This window comes from Tachypleus tridentatus, chromosome 12 (genome assembly GCF_004210375.1).
Source record: "Tachypleus tridentatus isolate NWPU-2018 chromosome 12, ASM421037v1, whole genome shotgun sequence".
In the NCBI taxonomy this organism is placed as follows: Eukaryota; Metazoa; Arthropoda; class Merostomata; order Xiphosura; family Limulidae; genus Tachypleus; species Tachypleus tridentatus.
The window spans coordinates 136,172,623-136,197,294 of record NC_134836.1 but is presented as its reverse complement, the minus strand read 5'-3'; the positions used below and the strand labels follow the sequence as shown (position 1 = coordinate 136,197,294).

General features: G+C 34.0%; 2 protein-coding genes across 5 annotated transcripts in view; one reads left to right on the top strand and one right to left on the bottom strand.

Moving 5' to 3' along the window:
• Positions 1 to 12,366, top strand: part of LOC143235813 (protein SCO1 homolog, mitochondrial-like) — a 16,417-nt gene extending 4,051 nt beyond the window's left edge. Inside the window, 5 exon segments of the mRNA XM_076474007.1 lie at positions 7,783 to 8,006; positions 9,267 to 9,286; positions 9,288 to 9,360; positions 11,286 to 11,401; positions 12,084 to 12,366. Coding sequence (XP_076330122.1) covers positions 7,783 to 8,006; positions 9,267 to 9,286; positions 9,288 to 9,360; positions 11,286 to 11,401; positions 12,084 to 12,233 — 583 coding nt within the window. The 3' untranslated portion in view covers positions 12,234 to 12,366.
• Positions 12,367 to 16,548: 4,182 nt separating this feature from the next.
• The window catches only part of LOC143234804 (dol-P-Man:Man(5)GlcNAc(2)-PP-Dol alpha-1,3-mannosyltransferase-like), a 32,243-nt gene continuing 24,119 nt past the window's right edge, over positions 16,549 to 24,672 (bottom strand). For all 4 annotated transcript variants that reach the window (XM_076472444.1, XM_076472445.1, XM_076472442.1 and 1 more), the window contains 4 exons: positions 24,353 to 24,555; positions 23,502 to 23,563; positions 18,114 to 18,250; positions 16,549 to 16,889 (listed from right to left, as the gene is read on the bottom strand). In XM_076472444.1, the coding sequence (XP_076328559.1) occupies positions 16,866 to 16,889; positions 18,114 to 18,250; positions 23,502 to 23,563; positions 24,353 to 24,555 (426 nt within the window). In that variant the 3' untranslated portion in view covers positions 16,549 to 16,865. The remainder of the gene's footprint in view (positions 16,890 to 18,113; positions 18,251 to 23,501; positions 23,564 to 24,352; positions 24,556 to 24,672) is intronic.

The following is a 24,672-nucleotide window of genomic DNA, read 5'->3' as shown; positions in this document are numbered from 1 at the left end:
CATTCTGACATTTACATCACCATGTCTACCTGCCACCACCAAGGCAAGTTATCTTAATTGCAGAGTACAGCCATACATTCCAAACCCTCGAAAGCTGCTGTCTACCTCTTCATCTTGGATGTATGCTGCTGCACTTAGTTCCAATACTACAGTGATCCTAAAATAATTGTTCTCAAACTAAATGAAAAGTCTTTTGACCTCCATGGTTAAAAAAGTTGAATAAACTTCAACAACCATCTCTTTCCCTAACATACATTCTAGCAAATCCCAAGATCCACTTACTTTGATTCCAGGTACAGGCATTTTTTTGGATACATCTTCTTCTCCCACTCCAAGCTGCAAAATGATAATTCGTTCATATCCTCAGTCACTGGAATCCTCTTCCAACAGCAAAGACCTGCCCAATTGACTGAGGGCAGGATCCATGGAGGTCGATAGACCTCCCTCAAATAAAGACTGTATAGAAAAAAGACGTGGTAGTAAACAGAAGGGTTCTCCACCCAATTCACCTACATATAAGTAAAAATGGCCACCTTAATAAAATGGAACTGTCAAGGTTTATGTTCTAATCTGGAAGACATCAAAACACTGATTGCTTTCTACCATCCTGTATGTCTCTCCTTACAGGAACATTTTCTGAAACCTGCCAATACAGTCATCTTTTGGCAGTTTTCTTTGTACAGGAATGACAAGCTGTGTGATGAATGAGTGCATGGAGGGGTGGCACTGTTGGTTGATCAGCATGTGCCCACCCTGTCTTTGCCACTCGATACACCCTTGGGGGTTGGAGCCATTTGTGTTTCCTTAGGTCATACCATCACTGTTTGTTCTCTCTACCTGTTGTCTGGAGAGACCTATGATTAGTCAGACCTTGATGCTGTCATTGAACAGTTGTCGTCTCCCATTTTAATCCTGGGGGACTTTAATGGACATCATCCCCTCTAGGGAAGTGCTGATATTGATAGAAGGGGTCGCTCTGTAGAACGTATTCTCTCTGATCAATACTGGTTTTTCTACTTATTTTCATGCTCCTAGTCAGTCCTTTACTGCTGTAGATCTCTCAATTTGCTCCCTTCACAATTCTCCCACTTTTCATAGAGGGTTGACAGTGATTATTTTCCTATAATTTTGAGAGAGACTAGCCATGGTGGATGCAACCTGACCTGCGTGCTCTGGTGGAAGCTGGATAAAGTAAACTTTATTGCTTTCACAGAACTTGATCCTGCCATCATCTGTAAGCAGTAACTGACTGTATAATACAGGCTCAATGTATTCGTAAAACCTAAACATGTTTCCCTTGATATCCTTGTCCGTGGTGGAATCCTGCCTGCCACATGGCACAGAAGGCTCAAAATGGGCCTGGGATACTTTTCATAGGTATCCCACTCTTGCACACACATTGCTTTCCAGCAGGCCCATGCACATGCTCAGTGGGTAAGATGTCAAAGCTAGAAGGAATCTTGGATTAAGCTCACAACCACCATATCCTCTACCACCTGTTCCAGAGTCATATGGGACAAGATTTAAAAGGCCAGTGGGAAATATGATTTTGTCCCCCTCTCGATCTTGCTATTTGATGGTCAGGAAGTAGCTGATACCTGAGCGTTGCTGATACTCTCACGTGAAAGCTTTTGCTGGGTTAGAGTAGCATTTCTGCTTCTTCCTCCACCTTCTTAGCTATCAAGATTTGGGTAGAGTGATCACCTCTTTCCTTTTGAGCTGATTCTCTCTGTGACTATAATTGTCCATTTAGACTAGTGGAACTCAAACTGGCCCTTCATTGGTCTGGCAGTATATTGGTTGGCCCTGATGATGTACATTATGAAATGCATTGCCATTCATCTTCTGCTTCTCTTGCTATTCTTGTAATTGTTTTTAGTCAGATCTGGCAGGAGAATGTTTTTCCTTATGTCTGGCACCAGGCTATTGTTCTACCTTTCTCTAAGTCTGGGAAGGATACCCAGATTCCTTCAAACTACCATCCAATTGCTTTGATGAGCTGTCTGTGTAAGACCTTAAAGAGGATGGTTAATGCTTGTCTTGTTTGGTTCCTGAAATCAAACAATCTCCTCTCTTCCACCCAGCATGGGTTCAAATGACAACAATACACCATGGACCACCTGATTCAACTTGAAACGTCAATCAGAAGCCTTTCTCAAATGACATCTTCTATCAATATTCTTTGACACTGAAAGCCTAGAATAGAACGTGGAGGTATTTTCGAGACCTCCACATATATGGGTTACATGGCCATTTGTCCATGTTTTTTAAACATTTTTAAATAGACAGGCGATTCCAAGTTTGTCTTGGTTTAACACTTTCTCGTTTTTTCTACAGGAATTTGGAACCCCTCAGGGCTGTGTTTTGAGTGTCACACTTTTCTGTATAAAGATTAATGCCATCACTGAACAACTCCCTCTTACTGTTGCCAAGCGGGCTTTCATGAAGCGACTTTCACATTTCGTGTCAGTCATCAATCATGAGGTATATTATATATGTAAAATGGCTGATTTGGGTTGAGAACATTTTTTATGTAGAGGAGTGAACAATGTTTCAACCTTCTTTAGTCATCGTCAGGTTCACAAAGAAAGAAAGAGGTAACTGATCGATAGCTGACCACGTGTTTGAAGGGGGTTGTGTAACTGAGTGTAGGAATGTATAGGGTGTGCTTACTTAGATGTTTGATTATATTTTTTAATATAGGTATGAAGGTGTTCCTTTGTATTGGTTTACTTTGGGCTTCAGTTGTTGTATAAGTAAGGCTTCTGTAATTCTGTGTTTGTTTATTTAGTATTTGGGTGTTTTCTATGATTATGTTGTATTTATTTGATTTGCAGTGTTCAAAAACATGTGAAGGTGACTTTTTGTGTTCTTTGAATCTGGTTTCCATTTTTCTATTTATTTCTCCAATATAGATGTCGTGGCAGTTATCACATTGTATTTTATAAATAATGTTGGTGGGGCATTTCTCAACCCAAACCAGCCATTTTAACATATAACATTTTCTCTACAGGTGGGTTTTCTCTTCATCACTGATTATTATTTCATGAGGTATATTGAGCGGCAGGTAGAGACTGCCCTCAATCATTTACTGAAGTGAACCACAACAAATGGCTTTAACTTCTCTCTCTCTCTAAAACTGTTTGCATGCACTTTCTCTCCAACAGGTATTCATTTTGATCGTGAACTCTGTATCAGTGAAGTTGTGCTGCCTGTGGTCTTTGAGACAAAGTTCTTGGAGCTTATCTTTGACTGTAAGCTGACCTTTATACCACACATCAAGCAGCTACAGGTCAAATGTACAAGAGCACTGAACATCCTCTGTGTTCTCTCTTCCACCACTTGGGGAGCAGATCAGTGTTCTATGCTAAATTTACGATTGCTATTATTCCATGAAACTTGACTATGGATCACTGGTCTATGGCTTTGCCAGAACCTTGGCCTTAAAGATGCTGGATCACATTCATCATTAAGGACTTGACTCTGCACCTGGGCTTTCCGAACTTCTCTAGTTTAGAGCTAATGCACTTTCATGAACCTTCTTTACACCTGACACCGTTTGCAACTGTCTTTACTTTATGCTTCAAAACTTCGTTCCTTACCAAAGCATCCCATCTGGGATTGTGTTTTCCTACCTCTGTGGGCCATACATTTTCAGAACAAACGATCTGCCATTGTCCCTTTTGGCTTTTGTATCCAGGTGCAGTTGGAAGAATTGGGTCTGTTCTTGGATGATATTACTGTATCCACTGGTCAGCCCATCCCACCATGATTTCTTACAATTCTCAAATGTGACCTATCTTTAAGACATGTGAGAAAAGCAGACACTCCTGATAGAAAAAACTGTCCGTTATTCACTGAACATTTTTCGAACCATCCTTCCATTTTTTTTACACAAATGGCTCAAAATCAGGTGACTATGTGGGCTTTGCTGTGGTTTGGTGGTTGTGGGGAGAATCCCATCTACAGCTTCTGTGTTCACTGCTGAACTGTATGCCATTTCTCTTGCTCTGGATCACATAGAAGCTAAGCAGTACTCAAACTGCACTATTTATACTGACTCGCTTTGTTCTCTACTGGCTCTGGAATCATTTCACATTAGTTCACACCCTGTTCTTACCGATATTCAAAACTGACTGGCCCATTTCTCTTTAACATCTACTTCTATCCAGTTTTCTGGATACCAGGCCACGTTGGTATTTGCGGAATGAGCTCGCTGACACCGTAGCTAAATCTATCTACTCTGGCACTATCACCACTGTGCCTGTTCCATACATGGACTATGGTTCTGTATTAAAGGCTCGGCTCCATGCCAGCTGGCAGTGTACTTGGAGTGAGCAAAATGAAAACAAGCTTTTCCAAATAAAACCCTATACTTTGGCCATCTTTTATTCCATAAGGATTGGAAAGAGGAAGTTGTTCTAACTGGACTACGCATTGGTCACAGTTTTTTAACTCATCATTTTTTTTTTTTTATCTAGAACTGATGCACCAATGTGTAGTCTGGGCAACACTCAGGTCACAATAAGTCGCATTTTACTGTCTTGCAGTCGTTAAGACTCTCAACGACGGCACCATTTTAAATATGTTCTGTCCCAGTGTTTGTCCATAACATTAGACAGTGTTATTGATGATGGTGACACTGTCCACATTGAAGATGTTTTTAGTTTTTTTTTAAAGGCTATTAATCTTTTTAATGCTATTTAAGTTTTTAATTTATATATTCGACCTTTTTTAATGTGATTCTCTTTTAGAATCACAGTCCATCTAGTTCGATTTGAAATTAGAAAATGACCGTAAAGTCAAATAAGTCTTAACCAGGACTGGAAAGGTCAACTTCAGGTGACTAACGTTGGTTTTTGTACTTGCATGTTAGTCTTCCTGGTGAGTTATGATAATTACAATTATGCTACAGAAAGTCCTTTACAACTTGTATGACTGTAGTTTTTCTCTTACTGCTGTAGACCAAATGTAAACATTGGTTTTTATGCATTTACGTTTTTTTTCAAACTTTGTTTTGTTTTACCTTAATTTCCTTTTATGAATTCTACTAAATTTACTTTAATTTCAACTTTTTACCAAATGTTTGGTGCAGATAGCCAAGTTGCTTTGTGCCATAAAATGCCAAACCAACTAATCAACCAATCATTCACATAAAGTAGTGTCAAATTAAACAAACCTTTATGTACAGTAAGGTGTTCATCCATGTAAAGTAGTGCCAAATTAAACAAACCTTTATGTGCAGTCAGGTGTTCATCCACGTAAAGTAGTGCCAAATTAAACAAACCTTTATGTGCAGTCAGGTGTTCATCCATGTAAAGTAGTGCCAAATTAAACAAACCTTTATGTGCAGTCAGGTGTTCATCCATGTAAAGTAGTGCCAAATTAAACAAACCTTTATGTGCAGTCAGGTGTTCATCCATGTAAAGTAGTGACAAATTGTTTAAATGATCTCATTCAAAACTAAAAATAGTTATCAGAAACTTTTAGTAAAACGTCTTTAATCTTTATTTCTTTATATTTGTTGCAGAATATTTAAATTATTTTATTTAGTTTGTTTATTGAATACATTAACTGTTAATTTTTGTTTCAGTATTTCAACATTAATTATAAAATATTACAAAATCTAAATAATTATGAAGTTATAATGTTTATAACTGAAGGTTATGGTACATAAGAAGAGGATAAACCATATATGGAAAACAAAAAATATTTTCTTTTATCAAAAAATATTTGTAGTGATATCATTCAATTATTTTAATATTTAAATCTAAATAATGTGCTTCTAATGTGGCTAGGCTGTAAATATTTTTGTTAAAGAAATATAGTTTACCCATTTTTAATTGTAATATGCCATACTTAAATGTTGTTTTATTTTTATTTCAGCTTGTTTTTGTTTATAATAAACTAACGTTAGTCAGAGGTTTGGATTTGCTGTTTTTAATGCAGTTTTTCCTTTTGATTATGTTTTATTTTACTTTACGTAACTGTTCAGTATCAATGTTCTCTCTGTATACCTGTTTAATATTTGTATGTATGTGTATACATACATATACACATGTTTAATATTTGTATATGTGTGTGTGTGTACGTGTTTAATATTTGTATGTATGTGTATACATACATATACATATGTTTAATATTGTATATTAAACATATGTATTATGCACGCGGTTTAATATTTGTACATATTGTGTGTGTATGCGTGTTTAATATTTGTATCTGTTGTGTGTGTGTATGCGTGTTTAATATTTGTATCTGTGTGTGTGTACAACGCGTGTTTAATATTTGTATCTGTGTGTGTGTGCAACGCGTGTTTAATATTTGTATCTGTGTGTGTGCGTTAACGCGTGTTTAATATTTGTATCTGTGTGTGTGCAACGCGTGTTTAATATTTGTATCTGTGTGTGTGCGCAACGCGTGTTTAATATTTGTATCTGTGTGTGTGTGTGTGCACGTGTTTAATATTTGTATCTGTGTGTGTGTGTGTGTTATTTGTGTACGCGTGTTTAATATTTGTATCTGTGTGTGTGTGCAACGCGTGTTTAATATTTGTATCTGTATTGTGTATTGCGCACGTGTTTAATATTTGTATCTGTGTGTTGTGTGCACGCGTGTTTAATATTTGTATCTGTGTGTGTGTTGTTACGCGTGTTTAATATTTGTCTGTGTGTGTGTTTTATTACGTGTTTAATATTTGTATCTGTGTGTGTGCACGCGTGTTTAATATTTGTATCTGTGTGTGTGCAACGTGTTTAATATTTGTATCCGTGTGTGTAACGCGCGTGTTTAATATTTGTATCTGCGCGTGCGTTACTGCGTGTTTAATATTTGTATCTGTGCGTGCGTGCACGTGTTTAATATTTGTATCTGTGTGTGTGCACGTGTTTAATATTTGTATCTGTGTGTGTGTGCACGTGTTTAATATTTGTATCTGTGTGTGTTGCGTGTTTAATATTTGTATCCTGTGTGTGTAATGCGTGTTTAATATTTGTATCTGTGTTGTGTAATGTGTTTAATATTTGTATCTGTGTGGTATTAATGCGTGTTTAATATCTGTGTGCATGTGCGTGTTTAATATCTGTGTGTGTGTGTATGCGTGTTTAATATCCTGTGTGTGTGTTATGCGTGTTTAATATCTGTGTGTGTGTTATGCGTGTTTAATATCTGTGTATTGTGCATGCGTGTTTAATATCTGTGTGTGTGTATGTTACGCGTGTTTAATATCTGTGTGTGTGTAATGCGTGTTTAATATCTGTCTGTGTGTGTGTATGCGTGTTTAATATCTGTGTGTGTATTATAATGCGTGTTTAATATCTGTGTGTGTGTGTACGTGTTTAATATCTGTGTGTGTGTAATGCGTGTTTAATATCTGTGTGTGTGTGTAATGCGTGTTTAATATTTGTGTGTGTGTGTGTGTGCGTGTTTAATATTTTTGTATCTGTGTGTGTGTGTGTACATATTATAATGATAAATATTTTAACTTGTAGCTCGTATCCTAGGATCTTTTAAAAAATCTGCAGTATATGTTGTTTAATGTGTTTTGTTTGTGGTTTAAAAGTTAATGATTATAATATAATTAATCAGATGTTTGGATTTGCTGTTTTTAATATGGGGTTTTGTTTACTTATTTGGCTTCATTTGGATGTAATTATTTAAGTTCACTATATATATATTTAATATTTGTGTGTGTGTCTTTTAATATTTGAAATTTGAGTATTGACCTTTTACAGTTATATTGTTTGGAATACACTGTTTACTGTTTACATTGCATATAAACAGATTTCATAAGATCATTCTTTCTTTAGCAATTGCCAAAGAACGAAAGAGAGCATTAGGGAAAGCTTCCATTGGAGGAAGTTTTGACTTAATTGATTCAAAAGGTCAGCCTTGCTCTAGTCAAGACTTCTTTGGTGAATGGGTTCTTCTTTATTTTGGCTTTACACACTGTCCAGACATATGTCCAGATGAAATTGAGAAGATGGTTGAAGTTGTGGATATTTTAGGTGAGTCAGTTTCACACTGATTTAGTTTCTGTGATGAAACTGTATCTTACTGTTCAGAAAGTGTATGTATGAATATTGCATATGTATAATTCTTGGACAACAAGGGACCTGTTGGTACATCTCGTCTACTGAAATAAGCTATGAAATAAATATAAAACATTAAAACCAAACCTGTATGATTCAATTATTTATAAAACCTTTCTTAAATTAATTGTATCAACCATTGCTGAAGGCAACATGTACTAGAGGTCAATGACCCTATCACATATGAAGATGACTCTTACTCTGTGTAATTTATATTTTTGTTCTTTATAGCATTAAATATAAAAAATGATTCATTAACACTATTAATTATCATACCAATGTTAAACATCTCAGATAAATCCCCTGCAATTCTTCTGTTTTCAGTATAACCTCTCCATGAATGATATGACAATCTTTCTATCCTAGTCGCTATCCCAGTAGTCATATTTGGAATTTGTTTTCAACATCTCAGTGACCTTCTTAATGTAAGGAGTCCAATATTGAATATCTTACTCTAGATATTGCATAATCATTGACCTATATAATGTCATTATAACCTTTGTAGACCCTTTAAACAATGACAAACTCCATCAGATCAACCTCATAACCAGTTGTACTTGTTACAATTTATATGCTGCTAACTTCTAATATACTAAATGTATCTTCACAAAGTTTTGGTAGACTTTAGTAAACATTACAAGGATTTTGTGCACAAACAAACAGTTTTTTTAGTAAAGTGTGTTTTAATACTTTAAACTGCCAGGGCAAAAGTGTTAAGGGATGATTTAATCGTATGGTATAACACTAGTGGGAACATAGATGTTTCATTAGCACTAGTTAATTATAAATTATGGAAGTTAATAAAAATGTGATGTTAAGTTTGGTATGTTAATGCTTTACTGATGAACATAAACCTTGTGTGATTAGCCGTCAATAGATACATTTCTAATAATGTTAATTTTCAGAGATTTTTTATTCTTCTACACTCCACACATCAAATAACTATTTGATAATCCTTTGTTACTACTTCCCCCTAACAGTAATGAATCATGGCCTTGGTAGCTGACTTATTGTATAGTTTTTTATTGTTTCAATTAATGTTTTAAGAAACGTTTTTACATACTCTAGTTACCTTTTTATGTGTTTCATTTAGAATGTTGTTTAGTGAAAGTGGTAATAACATATGTAACAAACCTGTGACAAAACTTTGTTTCTACAATGTTTTTAAACATACAGAAAAGCAAGAAAACGTATCGGAAGATTGTACCAGTTTTCATCACAGTTGATCCTGAGAGAGATAATGTAGAAGCAGTTGCGTCCTATACAAGAGGTAATAAGAATTGACAGTTAGCTCTCGTTGTATTTGTTTTAGATTTACAACTGAACTGTTAGAAACATTTTGAAGACGTAATAGCTGACTACAGTAAATGTCTCACATATTTTGCATTTGTACAACGTTCCTTGATTCCAAGTTTCACTCGGATGTGAAGAGCAGTTATTCCATACAAGCAGTCACAGATTCACTCTGGTCTCTAATTTGATCAATAAACACAAATGTGCACATTACTTAAGTTTCTAGCAGAGACAAAATATAAACATTAAATGGTAACAGTGTCAAAATTTACTTCAACTCTCAGAACACCAAAAAGATTCAAAAGCTTACCTGACAATGAATGATAATCAACTTATAATTTATTTACAAACTCTCTAACATACATAGTATTTTCAAAATGTTTCTCTGAGGATTCCAGCTACAAAAAGTAATCTTAGTGGCCTAATTTGGTGGAAGAATTATCTAAACACTATCTTCACCATTCATGATACCTATTGACCAAACTAGTAATAAACAGATTCATTATAATAACACAGAACTTACTTCAAACTTCAAGGTATTATAAGGAAGTTAAAACATGAAGAATATTAATAAACGTGGCTTTAAATACAAGATGTAAGATAGTGTTAAAACTTGCCACTTGTTGGATGGAAAACTATTCTTCAATTAAAGAACAAGTAGAATAGGTTTAGACAGAAGTTGGAAATAAACATCACAACAGTTGAGGACATAACGAATTAAAATGGTGACATTGAAATACAATAACTCCACATGCTGCATTTTCTGTCACCAAGAATAATAACATAGTTGTAATACAATAGGTACCATGGCAACACTACATCACCAGTATTTTACATGTATTATGGTGGTGTTTTAGAAATATATACAAATAGTAAAAATAAACAGGAGACAAATGAGCTAATCTCTAAATAGACAAAAGGTATGATAACACAAAGCACTATAAAAATATAACACATGAACAGACTGAAGTTTGTGATAACACTACTATCTTAAAAGTATAACACATGGACAGGGATGGTACTAGTCACCACACTACACATGTACACATTGTAAAGTGAACAAGATGAAATGTTAACTAACACTGTAATTCACTTCACTACATATGTATACATTCTAAAGCTATTTTACAGCCATATTATATTATTCTAGTCCTCAAATTAATTTGACCTTGATGAGGTTACTTGTGTTACTGGGCACAAGGTTTGGAGACAGGAAAAAGTATTTAAAAAATATACCTTAAGTGATATATGGTTTATTAAGTGTTAGCACTTTGTTTAGTAAAATTACAGAAGTAACTGATTTTAAAGAGTTGTCGATGAAAACTTCCATCTGGTATGTTTGTCAAGCATGAAAGAGATAGTAAACAGTGGGAGATAGCCATCCTCCCATTTTATATCCAAACATCATGATATATGTGAATAGTTTTAATTTATGTGGTATTTCAATACTTCCCCATCTGTCTTTGATATAGTTATTTTATTCGTGTTGTGTTTCTTTTATTGCCTAATGGGGGGGGATCTCCATCACAATAACACATTTTAGTAAAGTTTAAAAATATTTATTTCATAACTGTTAGACCAGTGCATGTAGTCTTATAAGCCTAATATTCGAAAATAATGAAAACTAGTTTTAAGAATTTGATATGGAGTTACAGAAAGTATTTAAACTGACATACAGTAATTTTTTAGGTTGGTCATTGAATTCAAATTTAATTTTTCTTATTTCAACTGTTTACTGTGGGTACTTAATGGTAACATTTCTTTTCAGTAATGTTACTTTCATACGTTTTTGACTCGCGATACTTTTCAATAATCGCAAACTCAGGTTTATACTGTTTAGTAACTATATATTTATTGAATGTGTAAGTGTCAGTTAGTATATTAGTTTCTGTATTTCTTCAGAATTTTCACCCAAGTTGATTGGATTGACTGGCAGTAAGGAACAAATTCAGAAGGCTACTAAAGCATTCCGAGTTTACTTTAGTGCAGGTCCAAGGGATGATGACAATGATTACATTGTAAGTGTATCTAATTAAGATATTCTGTTGTTAATATCTAAATAAGCAGGTATCAGAAATGTAACATAGTTCTTATGACCATCAATAAGCTGGAGGAGTCCTACATAAGTTGGTGCTACAGAACATGTTTGTTTTACATTCCTGTAATTCTCTATGGCAGAAGTCCCCATCACTCTCTGTGGCAGCCATGCTTGTGTTGATCACGTCCAGTGTGAAATAAAAGTAAGATGTTTATCATTAAAAATCTTTATGTTATTAATCTTGTCCTCCTACTGGTTCATTGTACAAAGACAGTGTTGGGTGGAGAAAGTTGTGGACCATTGCTGTAACTTGATGTTAGAGCTGTTATAAATGTAGAAGATACTTGTCCCATTCGATTCTTGTCAATAGGTGAGTGACAAGGTTAAGTACTTACAGCACTACAATGGTTTTGATTCCCAGAAAGCCTATTGGATAGTTTAAAATACATTATATATTTAATAATGTTGTCTCTTGTTAATAAACTGATAGTGTGTAAGAGTGGTGCCTTTAGTAAGTAAATAAAATAGAGTAACAGCAATTGTTAATATTATGTTTTTAGTATAATTATATTTGTAAAAGTAATATCTTATGAGAAACTGTTACACTGAAACTCATCTGTTATACACTAACTTCAATAGTTTGTAATATTTCTTGCTTACAGGTTGATCACACCATCATCATTTATCTGCTTGACCCGGAGGGTCAATTTGTCGATTACTATGGACAGAATAGAACAGCAGAAGAGATCGCTAGTAGTATCCAGTTGAACATGTTCAAATATGAAAAGATGAATAAAAAGGGATGGTTTTAACATGTAACATGGTTTTGATTATAATGTTGTCATTCACTGCTAACATGTTTCTTCAAACTTTGAAGGTTTTTTGATAAAAGGAAATCTCGTATAATTACGTTAAGCAACTGTCTGTAAAAGTTAAAGTGGGTCACACATATTGTCTTTATTAAACAGTTGGATATAGATTGCTATTTCTCGAGACCTGGGTGCACTTGAACTAGCCAAACGGTTGCTGGTAGTGGTTAAGTAAACACATATAATTCCACTTGAATATTCTGAAGTGTATGTCAATAAATGTAATTTTGTTGTCTTATAGATGTGTTGTAATGTATTTAAACCTGAATTATTAACATAAAATGGGTTTTAATTTTGTGAAAACTTGTATCAGTATGAACAAATAGTAAAGGTTTAACAAAGCTGTGTCTGTATACTTACTGTGATACAGAATAAGTGTCTTTGTACTAAATTAAGATATATTAGTTTATTTGTAATGACTTAATACTGTCAACAACTGTAGTAAACCAGTAGCTATTAAAGTTCTTTTTACAGGTTTAACCTGTATCTAAGACATTTCTTGTATTAAGTATGAAATAATTGCCTTCAAAATTCTTAGTAGTATTAGTAAAATAAATCTAGAAATTTCCTGGTACAAACAAAAAAAGTTTAAGGGCTATTCGTCAAATCAGTAATGCAACTCTTTAAATTACCTACATAAGTACTACATGTGTATAAACTGTTTGTTTAATTTTACACAGAGCAACTGCAGACCCATCTATACTAATTTAGAAGAAAGCTAACCAACAGTATCCAGTGCCATCTGCTAGGACACTCTTTTTTTATTAATTAAAACTTCCATTAACCTCCCTCAGTAAAACCCCCACAATTAAACAAATGAGGATGGGAGAATTGAACGTGTAATCCTCAGATAAGTTGAGAACCTCAACTGCAAAACCTTGTCAGGCCCTATACACAAACTGTTTTTTAACTGAGTTGAAGATAAGTACACACACAAGGCATAATTAATTTTCTGAGTACCACATGTGAAAGTAGAGATGACATGATATACACGTGCCATGTTAAATGAGAAACTTTTAAACATATTAGAAAATTTAGTTATGGAAAAACATTAAAGGTTGTACTTTCACATACCATTATTTCATGGAATTCGTTGAATATCTTATTTTATTAAACTCTTAAGATAAAAGGATCTTAATGAATGTCACTACACTCAGAATTATATGTCACTTTATTGTAATACTTCTTAAAATGTTTTAGGTACTTAATGTGATACTTAATCAGATTCATGATATTATTTAGAAAGGATAAATTAAACACATGCTGCAAAGAAGAAAAGATTCACAGAAAAAAATCTTTCTTTGTATTTAAGGTTATTCGACTGCTGGCCAGCTTTAGAACAGGAGAATAATAACGATCCTTCATAGTGTAGTGAGAATGTTCACAAGTATAATTAATAACATAAGCTTATAGTAACTTGTACAAATATCTGTATCATCTTTCAACTTGTGTATGAAAGTACTTGAAGAAATGAGTATAGTATTTTTGTTTTAGTATATTGGCATAAGACACAAAAACCTTTTGCTACCAGGACTACAAATATACAGATGCAGGATTCAGCACGTACAAGTCTTCACACAGTATCCAAGTGTGTTTATTGAGCAAAAACATATCTAAGGCAGGAAATTATTATACATTTATGATTTTAAATTTATCCTACATATAACAAAATCTACTAATTTAAATATTGAAATATAACTAAACAGAGATGTATTTAATTCCTAGTTAGGAAATGGTTAAATGTATATTTAACTCAAAAAATATAAATTCTTATATTGAGGCCTTCCTAGACCAAAACATTACAATTAAATATACATGTAAAAATGGCGTGTTTGGGTTGAGAAAATTTTTTACGTAGAGGAGCGAACATTTCGACCTTCTTTGGTCATCGTCAGGTTCACAAAGAAAGAAAGAGGTAACTGACCGGAAGCTGACCACATGTTTGAAAGGGGTTGTGTAACTGAGTGTCGGAATGTAGAGGGCATGCTTAGATGTTTGAATATATAATTTTATTTATTTTATTATTATTATTTATTATATTATTTTTTAATATAGGTATAAAGGTGTTCCTTTGTATTGGTTTATTTTGAGCTTTTTCTCCAATATAGAAGTCGTGGCAGTTATCGCATTGTATTTTATAAATAATGTCTGTCAGTGTAGTTTTACACAGTATAGACCTCAGTTTTGTGTCTGGTTTTGAATAAATTTGGGATTAACTGGAATGTTATATGTTGTTACTAGTTTTGCCAAATGTTGGTTATTTTTCTGCTGATGTCGGAATATATGGTATGCAGCAGTATATGGTTCCGTGATTTCTTTTTTTAAATTGTAGGATATATTTACTTTAGTTGATTTTGCTGTTTGTCTAGGTGTGTGCGATAATGTTTTATACGGTTTGTGGAGGAAACGTGTTGATGAAGTATTGTTTTATTTTGCCTATTTCGTCGTTAATTTTATCTGGTAAGCATAGTTTTATGGCTGTGTTTATTTGGTTTCTTAGTATGTTGAGTTTTTGTTTTGTTTCATGTGCTGAGTCCCAAGGAATGTATAGTCCAGTATGGGTGATTTTTTGATGGATTTCTGTTTTAAATTGTGTATCGGTTCTTGTAATTTTGAAGTTAAGAAATGATATTTGATTGCTTTCTTCCTGTTCACATGTGAAGTTAATGTTGGGATGTATAGAGTTAATGTGATTGAAAAATTAAGTATGTGTTCTGTAGATCTGAATCCTGCAATCGTGTTATCTCCATATCTGTACCAGTATAGTGGTGGATGTAATGCTGTGTTAATTGCTTGTGTTTCAACTTGTGTCATAAAAATATTGGCTAGAACTGGTGATACTGGGTTGCCCATGCTTAGGCCATTTGTTTGTATATAGTTTTGGTTGTTGAACATGAAGTTTGTCTTTATCGTGGTGAATTCTATGAGGGTTGCTAATTGGTTACTGGGAATGTCTGTAGTTGGGTTAGGGTCTCGGATATAGAGTTCTAAGGCTATCTTGCAGGCTTCAGTGGTTGGAACTTCTGTAAAGAAAGATATAACATTGAAACTGGCCATTAAGGCTTTATGATTAAGTTGATTTAGATTAGACTTGAAATTAAAAGTCTTTGATGAATGAGCTGGCTGATGTTACATATTTGGAGAATGCCCATGCTATGTATTTACCAAGATTGTAATTAAACGATTCATATGTGGACATTATTGGTTGTAATGGACAATCTGGTTTATGAGGTTTGGGGATGCCGTATATTTGTGGTGTGCGTGAGTTGGTTTTACATAGGTAGGAATAAAGTGTTTGTGAAATTGTGTTGGCTTTTCTTATTTTTAGTAGTATTTTGTTTAGTTGCATTTCGTGTGTCTTTGTTAGAGTTGTGTGTATTGGTTTAAATTTGTTAGCGCCTGATAGGATGTTATCATTTTTGGATGTATTCATTCGTGTTCATTATGACTATAGCATTTCCTTTATCTGCTTTTAGAATTTTAATGTTTTTGTCTTGTTTTAAGTTTTTAATGGAATTAATTTCTTTTTTTGTAAGAATATTTTTTAACTTTCTGTTTTGTGAAATTATGTTGATGGTTTTGTGAAAAATTCTTTGAAACAATTGTTTAAGATGTTGTTTTAGGAGTTTCTGGGAAATATAAATTTTTAAAACAACCAACAGAAAGAAGACAACTTCGAAAATTTTATTGACATCCAACAGCCAAACGTCCCAGGTAAAATAAAAATTTATATTTTCCAGAAACAGGATGTTTCCCAGATTCCTAAACTAGAACATAATTAAACAGGATGTTTTCCAGATTCCTAAACTAGAACATAATTACTACTTTCAGCGTGTATCACTTCAAAGCCAACAGATTCTTTATATTTGTTGTTTATCCTAGGTTATAGTAACTGAAATTTCTAGGTCCATTTAATACTAATTTTGCATGTTTTCCTGGAAGTATCGTCTGGCCTCTTTTCATTCTTCTGTTGATTTTCTCACTAATTACTACAAGAACATGCAGCCCATTCATTCATGTGCTTACTTACAGTTAACTAGTGATGGTAAAGAAACACAAGAATTGTGAAAATTATTTTAGAGGGAACACAAAATATCACTAACTGGTAAATAACTTGTTTAGAATACAGCAAGACTGTGACATAGACATTTATAGTCACAAATCAACAAGCTATTATAACTTTGCAATTAGTGTAAGTTTCCACATGAGACTGCTGTGTGAAACTGATGAAAAAATCAGAGTTTAACAAACAATTAGAAACAGAGAAAAAAGTTATTTTATTTTGTTTCTTTTAGGGATAAAACACACCAATATTAGATACTGAAGTTTATTTTGTGTTGTAGTTCTTTGGACTCTACATGCATGTATAAATTAATACTTTCATGTTTTAAACTTCTCGATATCGGCATGTTCGCACCTACAATAAACTTTTAACACTACTCTTTTTGCTTCTCCGTTGATGTCAATGGACAAATATAGCAATTGGACCTCCACAAACTGACAAGTACTACCAGATGACACAGCTGTAAGACCAAACTGCTCCAGGGAGTAGAAGGGTATGTGTTCCAACAGAGTTCAATTAGACCCAACAGGCATAATCTGCAAAGAAAATTAAAATAACTCCAGTTAAAGAAATGATAAAAAGCAACAATCAGTGTAGTAGATGTCATGAATTAAAGTCTCTGTGAAACAAACTGCAAATTTTTTATCTTGTCATTTCCATGTGATTAATACAAATCCAAAAAAACTTACAACTGGGAGGATCATATAAGAAAAAAATTTATAATAAATTCATTTTTCCCCTATTTTCTTTTTTGGTAGGACAAACTATTATTTCTTTTGACCTTCCAGTTTCTTATCTGTATGTCTGTCTGTTATTAATAATTTCTGAGTGTAAGCAAATAATAATGGTACAACAATACATCAACCACATCGTACCTGCAATATCCAGGACTCTGATTAAGATACCATCAGGCTTAATGGTAGCCATTACAGTGAAGTTTAATCTTTCATGAAGTTTTTATCACAATCATGGTAATGGTATTTAAATGTTATTTATTTAATAACTAATGTCTCTTGTGAAGAAGTGGTTGAACGAATTTCAATGGCATTTGGTATGTTAATCAAGTGCATCCCCCCAAAAATTGAATTTAAATGGATTAGTAATTGAATTTGTTGTTTACTTTATTGCTGAAGTTGGGGTGGCTCACTGCATTAGGTGTAAACTTTACTACTGAAACCCCCTTCTCAGCAGAATTGTATTATAATGGAACTCTTCCTTATACGATACTGGAAAAATTGTTTTATTACACGTTATGTAACCCCAAACTTCACAAAATATTTATCCTGTCTGATGTAGATTTGCAATAGAGGTCACAATTTTCCTGCTCCACCTCTGTTTACTATCACAGTGAACTTACTGTTTCTTCATTATCAGAGAGTAGGTATGATGTGATAAATACGTCACATGCAGATCTAATGCATTGGCACCATGGGAAATTGGCTATATACATAAAAAAATGTTATCGTGAAATACTAGTAATAAAAGTCATTCTCCATACTTATATTGTTACTAGATTATAATTAATTAAAGAAAAACATATTCATAAAATATTTACTTATAATACATACAATGATGTTACTTTCTATAACAAAGGTATGCAATAAGTTGTGTGTATTATGGTAGGAATGTGAGTTAAGTCAGTATTCTGTTATTAATATTACCATCATTATAAAATAATGGTAACATGTATAGATAGAACTACAATTATTTTAAATAAAAGCATATGATAAAAGGAAAAATTACCAAAAGCCCACACTTACTTGACTGTGGTTTTTTAGAGTGGTACACCATAGAAGGTAGTGTAACGTGTGGAAGTACCACACATAGAACTGGTAGTGTAGAGATCTGCTGAAAGCTATACCAATAATATTAGCTGTGAACATTGGTAAAAGTACACCTGAAACAAATTAAGGAAAATGAATACTGTGTTTAAATATTAAGAAAGAATGAACATACATGCCAAGATAGTTTTCAACATTCACATACCCAGCAAAAATCTAACAGATTATGATTAAAAACAATAAATTTGAATTATCTTGATTTTCCCAACATTTTAAATGTTGGATTCATTCTGTGCTTTAAACAGAAGCTAAAGTTAAACTGCTACTATGCATTTTGTAATAATTCATAATTTAAGATTATAGACCAATTAGTACTCGCTCATAAACACTGAAAACCATCTTAAAAACCAAACTTTCTCTTAAAACAACACTCAAGTCCTTCTATCTCAATGGCTAAGGCTGTTAAAATATTGATCATCTGATTGTTAGACAAATTTAAATTTCTCCCTTTGTTATTTGTTTAGCAAGTCTACAGAAAAAGTGCTATGAATATTTCATTCAAAATATGAACCAAACCTACTCAAATGGTCAAATGACTATTCTTTTGTTGATTCTTGAAAGAGAATGAGAGATTTCTTCAGTTTTCACTCCTACTGACCATGTTTTTCTTTGAAGCCTACAGCCAAAACAGTTACATTATAGTGTACCAAAACATGTGCACAGCTACTAAAACAACTTCTGTGAAGGTTGTAAGGCTATTTTAAAGCTTATTCTTGAAAAGTGAAATGCAAGTTTTTCTGTGCTACCAACATATACTTTCTGAAGCCATTCAAGCACAGTTATACTAATTGGAAATTTGGAAACGTCTTGTTAGTCACAATAAATAATACAGTGTCTCCATCCTTGTTATTTACTAAAGTTCTACTAGCCATGAAACCTGGACAGTAGTAATGAATACAGCACTGAGTACATCATAAAATTAATTCAAACATATTTTTTTTAACTAGAAGAATTTCTCTAAGTTCTTTATTTTCTGGCATTCAAAGAATATGGTGTTTTATTAATGTACATTAATTACAAAATAATTAGTGTGACTTGTAGCACATTAGTTAGCAAATGTCACATTAAGAATTTACTATTTCTCAAGTCTGTTGTTGTACTTTGTCTCTACACAGTTTTCTGTGACTGTTTCAGTAAGTTTCCAAACAGTAGGTAATTAACATAATAAATTTACTGTACTGGTTTTTGTACTTCACTGTTATTGTGAGGCATGTTTTAGTTATTTTAGTATTATTATTCTTATTTTTTGTTTCACAAGCCTATAGCTAAATCAGCTGTTCTCCACTAAAACCTAAACAGATATACTATATGAAATGCTATAAATGTACATGACATATTAAAATAGTTGATATATATGACTATAAACACACAAATGATGCAATTTTATTGTGAGCAGTTTCCTTTGTACTTGTTAAACATGTTTATACAAAACCTCAGATACCAAACTACCTGGCTCAGTAAATAATGACTGGGTGGGAAAACACATGCAATGAATAACATGTAACATTCAACTGAGTACATATACATGTAAGTGGTTTACAATTTATTTTACATAAATGGACATAAATAATTAAAAAAGAAAATTAAAAATAGTTTAAAAACAGGAATAGGGATTGTCAAAAATACAGAAACGAGTTGAAATGGAAACATTTTAAAACCTACAACTAGGAACTCTAAGTAAACAGATGATGCTGGAAATAGTTTCTACATTATTTTATCAAACTAGCAATCCACTGTTTTAATTCTACTAAAATTTAAAAGTACTGAAGACATGGAATCAAGTTATCTTGTACTCACATGACTTGTTAAGCATTTCAAATGATTTAATTCTACTAAAATTGATAAGTACTGAAGACATTGAATCAAATTATCTTGTACTCACATGACTTGTTAAGTATTTCAAATGTTTTAATTCTACTAAAATTTAAAAGTACTGAAGACATGGAATCAAGTTATCTTGTACTTGCATGACTTGTTAAGTATTTCAAATGTTTTAATTCCACTAAAACTGATAAGTTGGTTGGTTTGTTGATTTGGTGTTTTATGGCATAAAGCAGCTAGGCTAACTGTGCCAAACATCCAGTAAAAAGTTAAAATTAAAGTGAATTCAGTAAAATTCATATTCATGGGATACCTACAAAAGAAGTATCCCAGGCTCATTTTTGAGCCTTCCATGCCATATGGCAGGCAGGATTCCACCATGAACAAGGATATTGTGGAAAATGTGTCGAGATTTTAGGAATACACTGAGCAACTGCTTGTATAATACAGTCAGTTACTGCTGCCACAAAGTTGTCTACTGACTGCTTACAGATGATGGCAAGATCAAGTTCTGTGAAAGAAGTGAAAAAGGGACAGTTTACTTTATCCAGCTTCCACCAAAGCACACAGGTCAGGTGGCATCCACCATAGCCAGTCTCTCTCAAAATTATAGGAAAATAATCACTGTCAACCCTCTATGAAAAGTGGGAGAATTGTGAAGGGGAGCAAATTGAGAGATCTACAGCAGTAAAGGACTGACTAGGTGCATGAAAATAAGTAGAAAAACCAGTATTGATCAGAGAGAATACGTTCTACAGAGCGACCCCTTCTATCAATATCAGCACTTCCCTAGAGGGGATGATGTCCATTAAAGTCCCCCAGAATTAAAAAGGGAGATGACAACTGTTCAATTAGAGCATCAAGGTCTGATTGATTGTATGTCCCTCCAGGTGACAGACAGGCAAAGAGAACAAACAGTGATGGTATGACCCAAGGAAATACAGATGGCTACAAACTCCAAGGGTGTGTCAAGTGGTAAAGACAAGGTGGGCACATGCTGATCAACCAACAGTGCCATCCCTCCATGCACTTATCCATCACACAGCCTGTAATTTCTGTACAAAGAAAACTGCTGAACAGTGCCTGTATTGGCAGGTTTCAGAAATGTTTCCTGTAAGGAAAGACATACAGGATGGAAGGAAGCAATCAGTGTTTTGATGACATCCAGATAAAAAGTAAACCTCGACAGTTCCATTGCATCAAGGTGGCCATTTTTAATGACGTGTAGGCAAATTGGCAGGAGAACCCTTCTGTTTACGAACATGTCTTTTTTTCCTTACTGTCCTTATTTGAGGGAGGTCTATCGACCTCCACAGATCCTGCCCTTGGTCGATTGGGCAAGTCTTTGCTGTTTGATTTGGATTCCAGTGACTGAGAGCATGAACAAATGATTGTTTTGCATCATGGGGTGGAAGAAGATGCATCCGACGAAATATCTGTACCTGTAACGAAAGAATGTGAATCTTGCGGTTTCTTGGAATTATGTAAGGGACAGAGATAGGTGTTGGAGTTGATTCATCAGCTTTTTAAACCATGGAAGTGAAAAGACTTTTCATTTGTTTGGAGAATTATTGTTTTGGAGGCACAGAGAGATCTGTCTGCATTCCCACTGTAGTTGTGGAGTGAAGTGCAGCAGCATATGTCTGAAATGAGGTGGTGGACAGCAATTTTTCAGCCTCAGGATAGGTAATGTTGTGAATGGTTTGAAATGCTGCACCTCTTTTTCTTCCAACCATTTAGGGAAAAAACAAAAGTAGAACAGGTGAGAGCCACTGCAATTGATGCAATGAGGGTCCATTTAACACTCATAGGCATCATGGTCCTTGCTACTTCAACGAGCACATGTTAAGGAACCACGACAGGATGTCTTTGAGTGACAGAACCACTGACACTGGAAACATCTGAGGATTTGGAATGTATGGCTGTAGCCTGCAATTAAGATAACCTGCCTTGGTGGTGGCAGGTGAATGTGGTGATGTAAATGTAAGAATGAGGACATTAGTTGACATCATAATTCCATCTTTGTGGAAATACGTCTCACTGCAGAAACTCCTTGGGTGGAGAAAACTCAGGGATGTTCTTCGAATCCCTCTCAACAACACCTCCTTGTGATGAAATCAAAGTAGCATGAGGTGTAACCTCAATAGGTATATCTCCAATTGCCTTTGAATGCAAGAGCAGTTCACCGTGTTGAGATGTGGATGTGTCCACCAATATGCCACCAGATCGAAGCTTCTCTACTGACTTTGGAGAGCCAGCAAGTCCTTCTAGTCTCTTCTAAATGAGACGGGAAACATTTGCCCTAAAGATTTGTCTGAAAGAGAATATAGTGTAAGAAAATGAAGTACAACAGGTGTTACAAATGTTGGAGATTGCTGCTCAGAATCTTCAAGATGTGGTTGTTTACCTATGGACTGTTTTTTAACTATTTTATTTAAATTTGTATTTGGAGGTACCATACTAAAAACATAAATATTTCGGTGCCCACTGACCCCACCCACCATAGAGCCCTACGAGGGGATGCACTACAATGTCAAACAAGGACCCTGCACCAACGCCAGGGTTTCATGAGCACTATACCCAAACACCAACATCAGATACAATGTCCACAACACCTATTGAGAACATCCAACCCTGATACTTGGTTGACCCTAGCCCAAGTGGACCAGCCAACTAACCCAAGGGGGGCCTCCCCAAGGCTGTCCATCTACAGGAATTCAAGGCCAAAGTGGTGCCTTAGGGTTGGACCCCTCAACTGCCAGGATCCTCTCCTCCCCTTCACAGGTTGCCATGCATAGCAAACATGAGGGTGGATGTTTAGATCCCAGAAGAGGTAAACCGAAAGAACAGAACCTACCCTGGGAGGTCCCCTCACCATGTACAGGAATCCACACCGAGGGGAAATTGATAAGTATTGAAGACATAGAATCAAATTATCTTGTACTCACATGATTTGTTAATATTTCAAATGTTTTAATTCTACTAAAATTGACAAGTACTGAATACATGTAGCTGAAATAATGACCTGCAGCCTGAGATAATAATGTTGAAACTATTTACAACATCATTTGTTTACTTATTTTAGAGTTCCTAGTTGAAGGTTTGTATATATAATTTTTTTCATTTCTGTATTTTTTGACAATCCCTATTTTTGTTTTTACATTTTGAATTATCTTGTATAATAAAAAACCAAACAGATAATGATGACAGCACACTCACATTATTTTTACATCACTTATAGTTCTAACACCCTCATAATTCATATTACTACTTTTAATTTACCAACAGTCTAGTACAGAGAACACAGTTTGTACTGAAGTGATTTTGAGAGTGTGGCCTATTAGTAACTAGTCAACACTAGCCACTACTACACTTATCTTGTTATGCACCCAAAGTGATAACATCAATAATATTTAGGCAGTAATGTGATGTAACACCAAGTGTCTTGGCTCTGCACCTGAGCAACCTAACCACTGTAAAGGATACAATCTACATTTTTAATAGTTGAGGAATTCTTTGTAGGAAACCAAGTAGATAATCCAAGAAACCTAACAACGTAATAAAAATATACTGACTTTAAAAACAAAACAACTTAGATAATAATTAAATTGTATTAAATGGTTTTGTATTAATGAGTACATGTTAAAAATTCTTTAAATCATTTGCCAAAAAGATAAGATTTAAAGTAACATAAACTTCCGATTCTTTTCACCAAGTACAATGTATTCAAGAGCAGTTTGAGTTATTTTGACACAACAGTTTTTCATACTTAATATTTGAAACTATAGGTACTTGGTGAAACTTTATAATTACAGAATCAAAGATAATTGTACAGTTCACAAATACATTTTCACAGATCAAATTGGTATTTAGTTTCAATACAACGAGATGCAAAGGCTACAATTTAAGAAAAATGGTATCTGAGGTATAAATGTGGAGTACGGTAAGAGAAAACCGTTGTTCACAGGATGTACAGATTACATGTTACAAACAGCAAATTACAAATATCCTTACAAATACAATATACCAGTTACAGAGGAGTTTTTGTGTGCACCAACACGTGTGCAAATATTCTTTTCGTCCTGTTAGTTGTTGAGGATTCAGTAATTATTCTAATTACTCAAGCAGAGCCTTAGAACAGAGATAACCAAATCTCCAACAAACTTTCTAGCTCAACATGTAATTATAAGGTTCATATATATACACACACACAATATACATTGAAAGTTATATTGGTTCTATTATGCTAATTCATGTGATATATGTTTTAATTCAAATTACTGTTGACTTCACTCTCGTTATAAATTACTTTACAAACACTCAGTGATCGATTTTACCTTCTCCACGTTCTACAGAACATTAACAACACTATCAGATGAAGACATAAGAGAATGACGTGGAAATAATGACTGACAAACATCTCTTCTGGTAAAAATTTCCAGTTTACTGTCCACTGAAATATAAATACTCTTCCTAGGTTGAAGGCACGGTTAAGGTATCCAACTGGGTTGGTCAATAGAAAGGGAAGTCCTAACACCAGCTATCAAAGAGAAAGTCCTGTTGTGGTTTATTTGGAGATTTACACACAAAAAACATCATCTATCATTCACTGTTTAACATTTTATAACTTACATTAATATCTAGTTTAATTTACAGA